Below are 15,993 nucleotides of genomic sequence, written 5' to 3' on the forward strand. Positions count from 1 at the left end.
AGAATAGGAGGATGTGGAGCTCACATCCCCCCACAAACACATCAAAAATACATCTACAGGACTTCCCGGGTGGCTCAGTGGTTAAGAATCTGCCTGCCAATGCAGGGGACACGGGTTCGAGCCCTGGTCCGGGAAGATCCCACGTGCCGCGGAGCAACTAAGCCCGTGTGCCACAACTACTGAGCCCGTGTGCCTAGAGCCAGTGCTTCGCAAGAAAGAGAAGCCACCACAATGAGAAGCCCGTGCACCTCAGTGAAGAGTAGCCCCCGCTCGCCGCAACTAGAGAAAGCCCATGCACAGCACTGAAGACCCAATGCAGCCAAAAATAAATAAATAAATTTATAAAAAAAAAAAATACATCTCCATGTGGAGCAACTCTCACGGAAAACCAACTGGAAACTGGCAGAAGACTTCTTATTCGACCAAAGTGGCAGGAAAGATCTCCATGAAGCTGGGTAGGGTGGAAAAAATAAAATAAAAAAGAAGGCATCAGGATGCGACTGGAACCCCTGGGACGATCTGTGAAGGAGGGAAGGTCCACGTGGACAGCCCTCACCCCGAGGAGCTTCCTTGCCTGCTGGGAGGTCTGCTGGGACAGATGGAGGGAACTGGACTCTGCTTGTGAGGGGTGCACACGTGCCGGCTTGCTAGCAGTCAGGGCGGAGAGAGACCAGCACTGACAGCTGCCACCTTGCCACACTTCTCAGTCTGAAACTCATGTGGGGCTGGGCTGCCAGTATAAGCAGTGACTAAGTGCTGAATCTCAGGCAGGGGCGGGTCCAGCCACGGTGGATTTTGTCAGCACACACACCAGGTGGTGCCACAGAAACGCATGACTTGGGTGGACAGGCCCTGGAAAGGAGTATGCAGAGGTTGTTTCCTGGCAAGAGCACTCATCTCCACTCATTCCACCCCACAGCCTGGAGCCGGATCTGGGGTGGGCAGGTCCTCAGAGTGGCCTGTCACAGAGGCAGTCCAGGTTCCAGACAGTAGCACAACCACCTCGATTCCCGCAGCCACAGCACCCTGGCCTCCAGCACCAGCCCACTCCACACCACAGCCTGGCACTAGGTCTGGGATGAACACAACAGAAAGGGACACAACCTTGGGCTGCTTCTCAGCAGAACCATGGACACCTGCATGGGTGACACTTATGTCACACACTTGCTGTGACCACACGGGCCTTACTTGCTTCAGCAGTCACCTCCTTTAGGACAGAGCACACACTCAAGGGCAATGGAGCCTGGTCAAACCTGACCCTCAGGGCTTCTACTCCAACAACTGTGGAGCAGACACCACCCTGACAGGGCTGTGACAGCCACAGAGCAAAGAGGAGGCCCCACCCAACATCCAGTGCAGGCTATGGATGCACAACACCAATCACATCCTCTGTCAAAGGAATAATGGCCAGCACACTCTGAGGAAAGACGTGGCTGGCATCCATACCATAAATAATAGCCTTCTCACCAAAAATATTGGAATCACACAGTCTACACAGGGATGCTCCCACATAAAACACCCCTTCAAGACCACAGTAGATAACTTTCTCTGTCTCTATGAATTTAGGAGAAACAGTTAAGTGAAATGAAAAAGCATAGGAACTATTCCCAGTTAAAAGAATAAGAGAACCCCCCTGAAAGAACAGATAATGAAATAGACCTCACCAGTCTACTAAAGCCAAGTTCAATAAGGAGGTAAGAAAAATGCTAAAGAATTAATAAAGATTATCAATAGAAATGAAGACTAAACAATGAACTAGAAACTATAAAGGGGAACCAGTCAAAATTAGACAACTCAATTGCTGAGATAAAAACCAATCTAGAAGCAATGAATAGCACACTAAATAACACAGAAGAACAAATAAGTGATCTGGAAAACAGAATAATGGAAATCACCCAATCAGAACAGCAGACAGAAAGAAAAGTGAAAAAAAAAATGAAAGCAACATATGGGGCCTATGGGATAATACAAAGTGTGCCAATCTACATATAACAGGTGTTCCAGAAGGAGAAGAGAGAGGGAAGGGGATCTAAAGTGTATTTGAAGAAATTATGGCTGAAAACTTCCCAAACCTAAAGAAGAAAACAGATATCCAGGTACAGAAAGCACAAAGGGTCCCAAACAAGATGAAACTAAAGAGACCCACACCAAGACATATCATAAATAAAATGGCAAAAGTTAAAGAGAGGATTCTAAAGGCAGCAAGAGAAAGATTCAGTTACAAGGGAACCCCCGTTAAGACTATCAGCTTATTTCTCTGCAGAAACTTTGCAGGCCAGAGGGAGTGTCATGATATAATCAAAGTCTTGAAAGGGAAAAACCTGCAACCTAAGATATTCTACACTTGGCAACATTATCATTTAGAATACAAGGAGAGAGAAAAAATTTCTCAGATAAACAAAAACTAAAAGAATTCAGCAATACTAAACCTACCCTAAAAAAAAAAAATACGGAGGGAATTCCCTGGCAGTCCAGTTGTTGGACTCCACGCTTCCACTGCAGGGGGCATGGGTGTTATCCCTGGTCAGGGAACTGAGCTCCCATATGCCATGTGGTGCAGCCAGGAAAAAAAATATATATATATATTGAAAGGTCTTCTCTAAATAGAAAAGCAAGAATCTATAGGAAAGGGATAATCCCAATAGGAAAGGCAAATATATAAAAGGATTGAAGATCACTTAAGCCAGTACACAGATTAAAAAACAATCAAAAAATTGTTGTAAAGGTGATTATATCTACAATTAATAGCAAAAGCATAAACATGAAGATGTAAAATAGGACATCAAAATCACAAAATTTGGAGGAGGGGACTAAAAAATGTAGATTGTTTAGAATGTGTTTGAGCTTATATGACTCTCAGTTTAAAGCAAGTAGATACAGTTATGGGTTAACATACTTGAAAACCAGGGTAACCACAAATTAAAAACATAAAATAGATTCACAAAAACCAAAAAGAAGGAAACTCAAACATAATATTTAAAAAACCATCAAACCACAAAACGAAAAACAAAAAAGAAGACATGTCCATGACACATGTCTTCTTTTTAGATAGCTAGTGGGAAGCAGCCGCATAGCACAGGGAGATCAGCTCGGTGCTTTGTGACCACCTAGAGGGGTGGGATGGGGAGGGTGGGAGGGAGGGAGATGCAAGAGGGAAGAGAAATGGGAACATATTGTATATGTATAACTGATTCACTTTGTTATAAAGCAGAAGCTAACACACTATTGTAAGGCAATTATACTTCAATAAAGATGTTTAAAAAAAAAAAAAAAAAAAGAAGACATGAACAAAGAATTACAAAATCAACTGGAGAACAAGGTTTAAAATGACAGTAAGTACATACCTCTCAATAATTACTTCAAATGTCAATGGACTAAATGCTCTGATTGAAAGACACAGTGGCAGATTGGATAAAAAACAAGAACAAGGGTAGGAATACTCATATCAGGCAAAATAGACTTTAAAACAAAGTCCATAAAGAAAAAGAAGGACATTATATAATGACAAAGGGATCACTACAAGAAGAGGATATTACACTCAATAATACATGCACCCAATATAGGAGCACCTAAATATATAAAACAAATACTAACAGACATAAAGGGAGAAATTGACAGGAATACAATGATAGTAGGAGACTTTTACACCCTACTGACACCAATGGACAGATCCTTCCTCAGTGAGGCAGCAGAGGTCCTAAATGACACAACAGACCAGTTGGACTTAATTGATATCTACAGGACACTACATCCAAAACAAAAACACCAGAATACACATTCTTTTCAAACGCACATGGAACATTCTCTAGGATAGACCACTTCCCAGGTTACAAAACAAGCCTCAAGAACTTTAAGAGAATATAAATTATTTCAATCATCTTTTCTGACCACAATAGTATGAAATGAGAAATCAACCACAGAAAGAAAAATGGGGAAAAAATGAACACATGGAGACTAAACAACATGCTACTAAAAAACCCAATGTGTCAACAATGAAATCAAAGAAGAAATCAGAAAATACCTCGAGACAAACAACAATGGAAACACAATCTTACACAATCTATGGGATGCAGCAAAACCAGTTTTAAGAGGGAAGTTCACAGCGATACAGGCCTTCCTCAAGAAACAAGAAAAATCTCAAACAAACAACCTAACCTACCACCTAAAAGAATTAGAAAAACAAGCAAAACCTAATGTCAGCAGAAGGAAATAATAAAGATCAGAGAGGGAATAGATAGAGATTTTTTAAAAAACCAGAAAAGATCAATAAAACCAAGAACCAGTTTTTTGAAAAGATAAACCAAATTGACAAACCACTAGCCAGGCTCACCAAGAAGAAAAGAGAGGACCCAAATAAAATAAGAAATGAAAGAGGAGAAATAACAACTGATACCACAGAAATACAAAAAATCATAAGAGAATACTATGAACAGTTATATGCCGACAAATTGGACAACGTAGAAGAAATGGACAAGTTTTTAGAAACATACAGCCTGCCAAAACTGAATCGAGAAGAAACAGATAATTTGAACAGACCAATCACTAGAAGTAAAATAGAATCTGTAATGAAAAAAATTCCCTGCAAACAAAAGTCCAGAACCGGACTGCTTCACTGGGGAATTCTACCAAACATACAAAGAAGAACTTATACCTAGCCTTCTCAAACTATTCCAAAAGATTTAAGAGGAGGTAACACTCCCAAAGTCATTATATGAAGCCACCATCACCCTGATGCCAAAACCAGACAAAGACACTACACAAAAAGTAAATTACAGGCCAATATCTTTGATGAATATAGATGCAAAACTCCTCAATAAAATATTAGCAAACTGAATCCAACAATACATAAAAAGGACCATACACCATGATCAAGTTGGATTCATTCCCAGGTCACAAAGGTGGCTCACATGCAAAATCAATGTGTTGCACCACATCAACAAAAGGAAAGACAAAAACCACATGATCATCTCAACAGACGCAGAAGAAGCATTTGATAAAATTCAACATCCATTCATGATAAAAACTCTCACCAAAGTGGGTATAGAGGGAACATATCCCAACATTATAAAAGCCATTACGACAAACTAACAGCCAATATAATGTTAAATGGTGAAAAGCTGAAAGCCTTCCCACTAAAATCTGGAACAAGACAAGGATGCCCACTCTCACCATTTCTATTCAACATAGTATTGGAAGTCCTAGCCACAGCAATCAGAGAAGAAATAAAAGGTATCCAAATTGGAAGCAAAGAGGTAAAACTGTCACTATTTGCAGATGACATGATACTCTATATGGAGAACCCTAAAGACTCCAGACAAAAACTGTTGGAACTAATAAATGAATTCAGCAAGGTAGCAGGATACAAGATTAATATACAGAAATCTGTTCCATTTCCTTACACCAACAATATGAGAAAGTAAAAAAAAAAAAAAAATCCTGTTTAAAATCACATCAAAAAAATGAAATACCTAGGAATAAACTTTACCAAGGAAGTGAAAGACCTATATGCTGAAAACTATAAAACATTAATAAAGGAAATTGAAGATGATTCAAAGAAATGGAAAGATATCTTATGCTCTTGGATTGGAAAAATTAATGTTAAAATGGACATAACTACCCAAAGCAATCTATAGATTTAATGTCATCCCTATCAAAATTCCTGTGACATTTTTCACAGAACTAGAAAAAAATCCCAAAATGTATATGGAACCACAGAAGACCCAGAATTTTCAAAGCAATTCCAAGGAAAAAGAACAAAGCTACAGGCATAAACCTTCCAGAATTCAGACTATAATACAAAGCTGCAATAATCAAAACAGCATGGTATTGGCACAAAAACATACATATAGATCTACATGTCAAATAGACGCACCTACAGTCAATTAATCTGCAACAAAGGAAGCAAGAATATACAATGGAGAAAAGACAGTCTCTTCAGCAAGTGGTTCTGGGAAAGCTGGACAGCCGCATGTAAATCAGTGAAGTTAGAACACTCCCTCAACACCATATACAAAAATAAACTCAAGATGGCTTAAAGACCTAAATATAAGACATGACACCATGAAATTCCTAGAAGAGAACATAGGCAAAACATTCTTGGACGTAAATCGTAGCAATACTTTCTTAGATCAGTCTCCCAAAGCAAAAGAAATAAAAGCAAAAATAAACAAATGGTACCCAATCAAACTTAAAAGCTTTTGTACAGCAAAGGAAACCATTAACAAAATGAAAAGACAACTTATGGAATGGGAGAAAATATTTGCAAATGATGAAACCTACAAGGGGTTAATATCCAAAATACACAAACAGCTCATACAACTCAGTATCAAAAAAACAGGCAAACCAATCAAAAAGTGGACAGAAAACCTAAATAGTCATTTCTCCAAAGAAGACATACAGATGGCCAATCAGCACATGAAAAGAGGCTCAACATTGCTAATTATTAAAGAAATGCAAATCAATACCACTGTGAGGTATCACCTTACACCGGTCAGAATGACTATCATCAAAAAGTCTACTATCTCCAAAAAGGTCTACTATCATCAAAAAGTCTACATCTGGAGAATGTGTGGAGAAAAGGGAACCCTCCTGCACTGTTGGTAGGAATGTAAATTGGTGTAGCCACTATGGAGAACAGTGTGGAGATTATTTAAGAAACTAAAAATAGAGCTACCATATGATCCAGCAATCCCACTCCTGGGCATATATCCCAAAAAGATGAAAACTCTAATTCGAAAAGATACGTGCACCCCAGTGTTCATAGCAGCACTATTTACAATAGCCAAAATGTGGAAACAACCCAAGTGCCCATCAACAGATGATTGGTTTAAGAAGATACACACACACAATGGAATATTACTCAGCCATAAGAAAATGAAATATTGCCATTTGCAGCAACATGGATGGACCTATATAATATATATAAGTGAATCACTTTGCTGTACACGTGAAACTAACACTATTGTAAATCAACTAAACTTCAGTTTTAAAAAAGTGGGAAGAGGTTTGGGGGTTTTGATGCCCAGAAGATACCAGTTCAAACTGGTCTCATAATTCTTGGGAATTATAGTTACCCAGAATAAGCATCGTATTGCCTTGGGCCAGAATGGCTTCCCCAGAGCCATGCAGAGCAGATCTCTTGGACCAGCCCTCCCTGGATCCTTGCTCCTAGGCAGCCAGAAGTTCACTCTTGGAAGATGGATGGGTTTAGGGTAAAGGGCCACGGATATCATTGCTTTCTAGAAAATATCAAACTTGCAGCTTGAAGTTGGGGCTGACCCATCGTGACCTAGAAGAAATGAGTAAAGGAAAGGCTGTTCTACATTTGGAGTTCTCCCAGTGGCTCTCCCTTAACACCACAGCTAAGACACACTATGCAAGCCTGATGCTGGAACCTTTGAGTTTAGAGGACAGAGTAAGTCGGTTTCCATCTGCTTTTAAGGAGTGTCTTTCAGAGACTAATGCTATTTCATTCAAATTAGAATTGTCTCTTTTTATGAAAAGAGCAAAACCCTCACCAACTTAAGTAACAACTGAAAGAATAAAACAAAGATTTTGGCGTGTAGAAAAATTCCTTGTGGAGCCATTTGCTCCAGGGTGCACACACAGGATGAAAAAGGTCAGGAAAAGTGCAAAACATGTTAAACAAATCATGGTATTTGTATATTGATAGAAAGGGTGAGTGCACAAACAGATTGTTTTCAAGCTGTAAACACTGAACATTTGCCAATTTCTTATCTGAATCCGTGCTCCACTCTACCCCATCTCTCCAACCCAGATAAGCAAGTTTAATTTAAACTTATTAGATTCTCAGGGAGGAAAAAATGTAAAATAAAGTAGAAAAGAATGTGAAAAGGAGACAGGGAGAGTTCTTGACAGGAATAGATACTCCAAGTTAAAAAGAGAGATACTCAAATTCAGAAAGAACCTTAGCAATGATCTAGTCTGATCTGTTTCCTAACATACCAATCCCTCTCCAACCTAGAAAGGTACTCACCTTCTCCCAAGATAGCCCAATCTATGCATAGAAAACTTTAATTCTTAGAAATATCTTTTGCATAAAGAATGAAGCTTTTCTCCCACTAACTCCTAACCATAGGTCCTATTTCTGCTCCTTGGAACAAAACAGAATAAATCTAAGCTCTGTATTAACAGGTCTTCCCCACATATACCCATGCCTTAGAGGTTTTATCAGCCAGAGTCCCAGCAGGTAACAGATGGCTGAGCCCAACCAAAAGCTCAGGATACAGGAAGGGAGCTTGTGGATGCTCCATTCCGATCAGCCTTGTAGAGCCGAGGGCAGGTGAGAAGTCTGGAGTTGGATAAGCAAGGCAAGGAGAAGACGTTCAGCCCAGAGATATTCCCTTCACCAAAGCAACTACCCTCGGTTCTTCATTCATCCTTGGATGCCCATGGTCTCCATTAGTTTCTATCACACAGCTCACCTCTAACTTAAAATAAGGGAAAAAACAGATGATGGCATATTGAATCATTTTGTTTTAGGAACCTTAGAACCTAAGTGACCTTGGGTGGGTACTTGAGAGTCCTTGGATATAAAGGATCTCAAACAGATGCATAGCTAGGCACTGAGCCATAGCAGGCAGCTCAACCAATAGCTTTCTTATTGTATATCTACTCCTTCTTCTCTCTGTAACTACATACAGGCAAGAAGTGGTGGCGGGGGGCAGGTCGAGAAAGGAAGGGGGAGGAAGAGAAGGAAGAGAGGAAGGAAGGGTGGAAGGCAATATGAATTTTGTGTGTGTGTGTGTATGTATATATATGCAAGTATCCTGCCCTCACCGTTTTTACCCACCTGTTCTCCTAATTTAAAAAAAAAAGATATTTTCTTAGAAACAATTTTGTTCTTGAAAAATGAATCTACCTCAGCAAATGAAAAAGAGAAAGGACCAATTTAAATGTGGTGAGTCTTTTGAGAGACACTGTGATATAAAGGAAAGCATGTGACTTTTGTAGTCAGACAGACCTGGGTGTGCATCTCTGCCCTGCGGCTGCTGCTGGGAGATCTTGGTGGGGCTTTCTGAGTCTTGCTTTCTTCACCTGGAAAATAGGGATTTTAATACTTACCTCCGTGACTGTTAGGCAGGTTAAGTAAATGGAGTGAAGTACCTAGTATCCCATCTGTCATACAATAGGCATCTAATAAGTGTTAGTTGCCTTTCTCCTCCTCTCTTCCATTGGAAGTAGGTATTTGCTAAGTGAGGAGAAGGTCAATCACATGCATTCATATGAACATATGCCTGAAAATGGGCTATAGCAGTTAAGAAATGTCTTATCAGCAAACTTCCGTGCTGCCCTACAAAGGCAGGTGTACAAAAATATATTGGAAATTTCAAAAAAGTATACATCAGACATGATGAGAAACTTGAGAGGTTTTTTTCCCTTTGAATTGATTTGTTAAAGTTAGATTTCTTTTTCCTACTTATTGCCATCAGACTTGGCCGGTTCTGGTTCTGCAGCATCTGTGTCTCTTGTAGGTTTTCCCCAATTATTGCCTGTGAAGTCTGCACTGAATCTGTTCCAGCCATACTTAGCTTTAGACATGGCCCAGACTCTGGGCAGGAGGTGGTTTGGATAAGGGGGCCCATTCAGAGATGGGAGCAGACATACCAGAAGACACTACTCATCCCCAGGGCAAGCACCTGGGGGCTTTTACGGACTTTTGAAAATGAAGTCCTAGTGGGCCGACACTTCCTGCAGGATGTCAGCCCTTGCCAGCCCTACTCATCCTGAAAAAGGAAGGCTGAGAAAGCAGCTTCCAGGAATATGGTTCATCTCTGCTGTGGAGATAACCATCCTATTACTGGGCACTTGTGAAGCAAAGGCGCAGAGAACTGATTCCTGCCCTCCCACCCTGAACCCTGAACCTCAGCCATGACCCATCCCCCCACGTTCTTCACAGGATGCTCCGTGGAGCAGGACATACAAGCGTTGGCTTCAGATGAGAACTGGAGTCTGCCGGTCCTCAGAATGCCATTCCCTAGTGTACTCTGCCCGGTGCACTTGACCTCAGAAACCACGTTTGCTCACCATATTGGCAAGAGACCACATCTGTTTCCACATCCTTCTCTCTTGTTCCCTTTCCCACCGCAGCCACCTCTGCCTGTGTTACCTTCCCAAGAGCCTTAGGGGAGGGCCAGCTGGCCGGCAGCAAGTGGCCTGATCCAGACACCTCCAGAGAAACCTCTGGCTGGTGTCACATATGCGGCGTCTTCTGTTTTCTTCTGCAGATGAAAACGAATGCCTCAGTGCTCACATTTGCGGAGGAGCCTCCTGCCACAACACGCTGGGGAGCTACAAATGCATGTGTCCCGCTGGCTTCCAGTACGAGCAGTTCAGCGGTGGGTGCCAGGACATCAACGAATGTGGCTCTTCTCAGGCCCCCTGCAGTTACGGCTGTTCCAATACCGAGGGCGGCTACCTCTGTGCCTGTCCACCTGGCTACTTCCGAATAGGCCAAGGGTAAGCACTGCTAGCCGTGTTCGTGGTTGGAGGCTTTCTCACTCGTGACATAATTAAGTATATTTAATTCAAAATGACCTGTCCTGGGAGAGCAGAACCATACTTTTTATGATTCTTGAGTTAATTCCAATTAGCGCTGCAAAGGTTTTAGGTTATTTTATTTGAAAGGGGACGTCTAGGTTTCTGGAAGTTCATAGAATGTCAAACAAAATAATGAAATGACATTGTAAATACCTCGCTCTATGGCTCATGTGTCTCATCCTCTTGATCTTCACATCTTGTTGGAAAGCGATTCATCTCTCAGGAAATACAGGGGCTGCGACCCGTGACAGAACTGGACGCAGACTGCACTTTGCTGATGCAGCCTTCTCCTGGGGCAAGCAGGATTCTGTCTCGACTTAAAATGCCTTCTCATCTAGCTCCTGTTAGGATAAACCAAAAAGATACCTTTTGTGGAGTCCTTTACGGTTTTAAAGTATATTTTACATTTCAGACTTAAATTTACATTAAAAATTGCCAAAATAGCATTAAATATAAGAGTTAAAAGAATTACTGTATTTTCCAGGTAGAATACTTCGCCACATTGTATGTGTGAGAGCTGGGGCAGGAAAGATGTGTTTTTATTCTACTCAGTAATTTAAAAGTTAGTGTTCAGTTTTCAAAGTTTAGGTCTTCTTCCCCACTGAATTAATCTGGACTTGGTTGTCTTGGTTTTGGCTATTCTGTGAAGGAGCTCAAATTTTAACTTTTTAATTAGGAACACAGACATTAAATATACATACACACCAACACACACACTTATATATACTCCCCCACACACAAAGTCACACATTCCACAACACACACATACATGTATATATCAAATTGTTAATTTTGTGGTCTTTGATTTCTTGACACACAAACATCAAGTGATTCATTTTGGGGTGTGTAGAAGGTAAAAGAATGTTTCATGGGAAGCACACAGAATGCCAGCAATAAGACTCAAATTTCCAGATGTTTGTGTCTGGCTCTCAGTAGACTCATTCTTTATAAGTTTAATGCCAGAACCATTTTCCCAGCAAAAATTGTGACACTCCAAACTGGCTTCTGGCCAGTGGGACTTTATAGTCACACTTCTTGTAAGTGGTGTTCCAGGGATATGAAAATACTGGAAGGGAGTTCTGAGAAAGGAGCCAAAGCCTGTGAATTTGGGGTTTGCCTTCCAATAATTTAATCATTATGTGAATGCACACACATACAGGATGAGCATTTATCATTTCATCCATTTTATTGTTTCTACACATTTCATGGTGCAAGATTAAAGGACAAGGAAAGGAAATGTGTCAGGCTCAGCAGGATTACAGAAAATATTAGAAACCTGTAAATTGCTGCAAAATGCAAAGTGTTCTTCTTATTGGCATTATATTTTGAATCTTAAAGGCATAAAGGAAAATGAGCTATAAAGAATAGATCAACTAATACAGAAAGAGAAAATAGTATTTGGTCTACATTATGGACCCAGTAGTGGACCCAGTAGTAGAGATCTACCCATTTATAACAATTTGGGCTCCTCCGTGAGTCACTAGAGTGGACCCTACCCCAATGTAAAGATTCTTTTAGGATCATTCAAATATTTCAACACATTTTGGAAGAGGAGCCTGGTAAATACATTCCAAGTGGCCTATGAAATAGTAAGCAGAATAACAAAACAAGGTACTTGTGAAACAGGCAAGCCTCCCTCCATAACTTGGCTTTAAAAACTGAAAGGCAAAGAAAAACAGCTGAACTAGTTTTCTCCTGGGCATGGGTTTGTTTATCCAGCCTCACATGAGTCAGAGCCAACGGACCCAGTGGTTTTGAATGATTTGAAACAATTTCCCACAGTTGGGCAAGCTTTGATAACATGTATTTTATACATGGCATATCCTCACAATTTATATCTAAATCAACCTCAGTTATCACCTAGAGCTTTCTCCTTATCTCCAGGAGGAGCTTCAGCCAAAGTGACAGGTCTGATAATAGGAGAGATTGCTCGGAAGCTGTAGTGGTGAAGGCTGGTGATGGCGGTGGTGGTGGAAGTGGAGGTGGCAGCGATAGTACCAGTTAAGCAGGAAGAGGGCAAGGAACTGAACAGTGATGTCTCACACCTTTCTCACGCATGTGGAGCCTGTTTCATAAAAAGAAGGCATTTTTATTGAACCTCCCGAGTCACACGGTCTCCCTCATCCTCTGTTCTTCTCTTGTTTCCCCTCCCCAGCAGTACAGCAAAACACCTGCCACATGTCATTTGGGAAGTGAAGGGACAAATAAATATGCAAAACGGGGCCTTGAGAGACAGTAAAAAGAAACCAGTCAACCCAGGGAACTGAGAATTTGAAGGCCAAACACTGAGGGCGCTTCAGTGTTGTTCTCAGAACCAGCCGATCACCCAGTGGACAAACAATCAAGGACTGAATGTCACTAGGGAGGGTCCAGGCTTCACCAGAACTCCTGCTCCTCCATCTCCCAATTCTAACAAAAAACATCTCTGTTTCCCTTCTACCATAGGCACTGTGTTTCTGGAATGGGCATGGGCCGAGGAAGCCCAGAGCCACCTGCCAGTGGGGAAATGGATGACAATTCCCTCTCTCCAGAGGCGTGTTATGAGTGTAAGATCAACGGCTACCCCAAACGGGGCAGGAAGCGGAGAAGCGCAAATGAAACAAATGCCTCCAACACTGAGGTAGGTCAGAAGGTGGTTTCTCCTGCTGTCTCCTACTGCAGAAGGGTCCTCCAGATTCCTATGGTTTCCTCCAAGAATGCCCCAAAGTGTGAAAAATCTCCCCGAGGAGAAAATCCGGACATTCCCTGAGCTCTAGGCTGTATTTCACAAGGGTCTGTGGGGCTCTCTGGAGCTTCTTGCTGCTTTTAGGGAGTGGCCCATTCGAAGGTTTTCACATACTTGCTCATTTCCTCTGTCTCGCCGAAAAGAAAGTCAAACACCCACCCAAAGTCTGCTGAAAGGACAAGGTCTGAGATCCAGGACAGCAAGTGGGCAGGATAGTGAAGTGATATGGTCCTCCCTACACAGGGATGCCAAGTTCTGAAAGCTAGAGGCTCCTCTACTGAAAAGAGCCATGTGGAGTGTGAGGGAACTTGGATTCTAGACAAAAACAACATGGAGCTCAAGCAGCCTGGTTTTCTTTGCCTACGGCTGCTGCAGCCTTTCAGTCAACTCAGAAATGCAGATACTCACCCAGACCTCTGGCTGCAGGCCCGGAGAATCCAGCACATGTGGTCCCAGAGAGGCAAGCAAGAAGCCAGTGAAAAGCATTGAATATTAGCAGATCATCAGAGCCAGGAAGTAGGTTCATAGGTGTGTCTTTCGGTGGGGATGGTTTTGCGTCAGTGAATAAAATTGAAATAAACTGGTTCTTTCTTAGCATCAGTGCTGCAACCCATCTGCTGTGGTTTGGGAAATGAGATAAGTCTTTGGAAAGAAAATAATATATTAAAACAGTGGTTCTCAAACTTGAGTGTGCATCTGAATCATCCGGAAGGCTTGTTAAAACGGATTTCTGGAAAACATCCCCAGGGTTTCTGATTCACTAGGTCTCAGGTGACACCAAGAACTTGCATTTCTAACAGATGCCCAGGTGATACTGATTCTGTTGGTAGGGGACCACAGTTTGAGACCCATTGCAATAGAAGACCGCCAAATACAAGTGATTTCAACTTTCTCCTTGACATGTTTATTTTTTAATATTATAAAAATGTGCGAATTTAACATTCGTGGTTTAAGCAGTATTTTATGAATACTCACTTTCAATACAGTATATATATACAACATGAGAAGAAAGTTGTGTTAGTGTGAGATTTGAGTCACTTTTTCTTTAGTAAGTGGCATATTTACCTTTTCTTTAACACATTGCCATATGTCTTTCCAGGATCAGCCTGAGATAGAAGCCAATGTGAGTCTTGCAAGCTGGGATGTTGAGAAGACAGCCATGTTTGCTTTCAATATTTCCCACATCAATAACAAGGTCCGAATCCTAGAACTCCTTCCAGCCCTTACGACTCTGACGAATCACAACAGATACTTGATTGAATCTGGAAATGAAAACGGCTTCTTTAAAATCAACCAAAAGGAAGGGATCAGCTACCTCCACTTCACAAAGAAGAAGCCAGTGGTTGGAACCTATTCATTACAAATCAGTAGTAGTCCACTTTATAAAAAGAAAGAACTTAATCAGCTAGAAGATAAATATGACAAAGACTACCTCAGTGGTGAACTGGGTGATAATCTGAAGATGAAAATTCAGATTTTGCTTCATTAATTCACCATCCAGAGACCAAATAATTAAAAAACAAAGATAGATAGGTAGAACTCAATTTTTCCCCCAATCAGAATCTTCATATTATAGGTACAGTCTTTCACCACGTAAATTGCTATAAATAAGCACTATTCTTGTATTACAAAAGCAAGGTACAGGTGACTACCCTAGTTCAAAACAACCACTTTCTCAGGCTTCTCATGTATGTAGCTAAGCTACCTTGTCATATGTGTTTATTTTTGAAAACTGGGACATGTATTTCCACTGGGGGTTGGCCATTCATGCTGACGTGCCATCCTTCTAGCAGACGTACAGGAATGTGCTTTCAATTTATGGACTGTTCTATTTTTTCAAATTGTAAAACTTTGCTTCTCCAAATACAAGTATTAGGTTGGCCATTTATAATATCTATTTGGTGCTAGTAAATTCTCAAACTAGATTTATAAATGCACTGTAATATTTACACAACTTAGAAACCAAATTACAAGTATTCAGTTCAAATACTTCATTAATTTCAATCAACCAAAGTTAGTTCAGTAGCTTATCTCAGTTATGAGTATAATACATTACATGTAAATTAAGTGTGTGTATACTGTAATCGTGCTATTTTTTATCATTGAAACATTTATAAACTAGAATAATAATGCCCTTAATGTGAGGGTTTGTAATGGTGCTTATTAAGACCAAAGACTTGTTAAATGTATACACCAAGTGGTAATGAAATTTCTGTGACTGGCCCACACATGCATGGAGGTCTGGGAGGACCAGGAAACAGCCTCAGCAGCCAGAGGATCACCAGTGCATCCTTCATCACACCTGTGCAATATGCCAAGATTACCCTCAGCCATTCCTGTCAACAAGGGGTCCATGTCATAAATGACACAATAAAACAGTCTCTTTTTTAGTGTACCCCTTGGCTTTGTGTTCTTGCATGGATGTGGGATTGGAGGGGCCATTCTGGAGACTAAATAAAGTCTCCTGGAATTAAACTCTCCTGGATCTGTTAGTTACAGCATCTAAAGGTGCCAAATATACAACCACTAGAAGAAATTTTAACATATTTGAGTCAGTCCTTTGTTTTATTCATTCAAGACAGCGGAGTTATTTCTCACCAATGAGATATTTAGACTGTAGCATTATTTCTAAAACGTGACCTAATTAATCCTGTGACTTTTAAACTACTAGATTTCAGTACATAATAACATCAAGTTCACTGTCTTAG

The 15,993-nt window shown here is 40.9% G+C and overlaps 1 protein-coding gene across 2 annotated transcripts in view; it reads left to right on the forward strand.

Moving 5' to 3' along the window:
- The window catches only part of FBN1 (fibrillin 1), a 252,546-nt gene extending 236,866 nt beyond the window's left edge, over positions 1–15,680 (forward strand). For both annotated transcript variants that reach the window (XM_059913339.1, XM_059913338.1), the window contains exons 64-66: positions 10,248–10,479; positions 13,006–13,180; positions 14,385–15,680. In XM_059913339.1, coding sequence (XP_059769322.1) covers positions 10,248–10,479; positions 13,006–13,180; positions 14,385–14,774 — 797 coding nt within the window. In that variant the 3' untranslated portion in view covers positions 14,775–15,680. The remainder of the gene's footprint in view (positions 1–10,247; positions 10,480–13,005; positions 13,181–14,384) is intronic.
- The last annotated feature ends 313 nt before the right edge of the window (positions 15,681–15,993 follow it).

Source organism: Balaenoptera ricei, chromosome 2, assembly GCF_028023285.1.
Source record: "Balaenoptera ricei isolate mBalRic1 chromosome 2, mBalRic1.hap2, whole genome shotgun sequence".
Taxonomy (NCBI): Eukaryota; Metazoa; Chordata; class Mammalia; order Artiodactyla; family Balaenopteridae; genus Balaenoptera; species Balaenoptera ricei.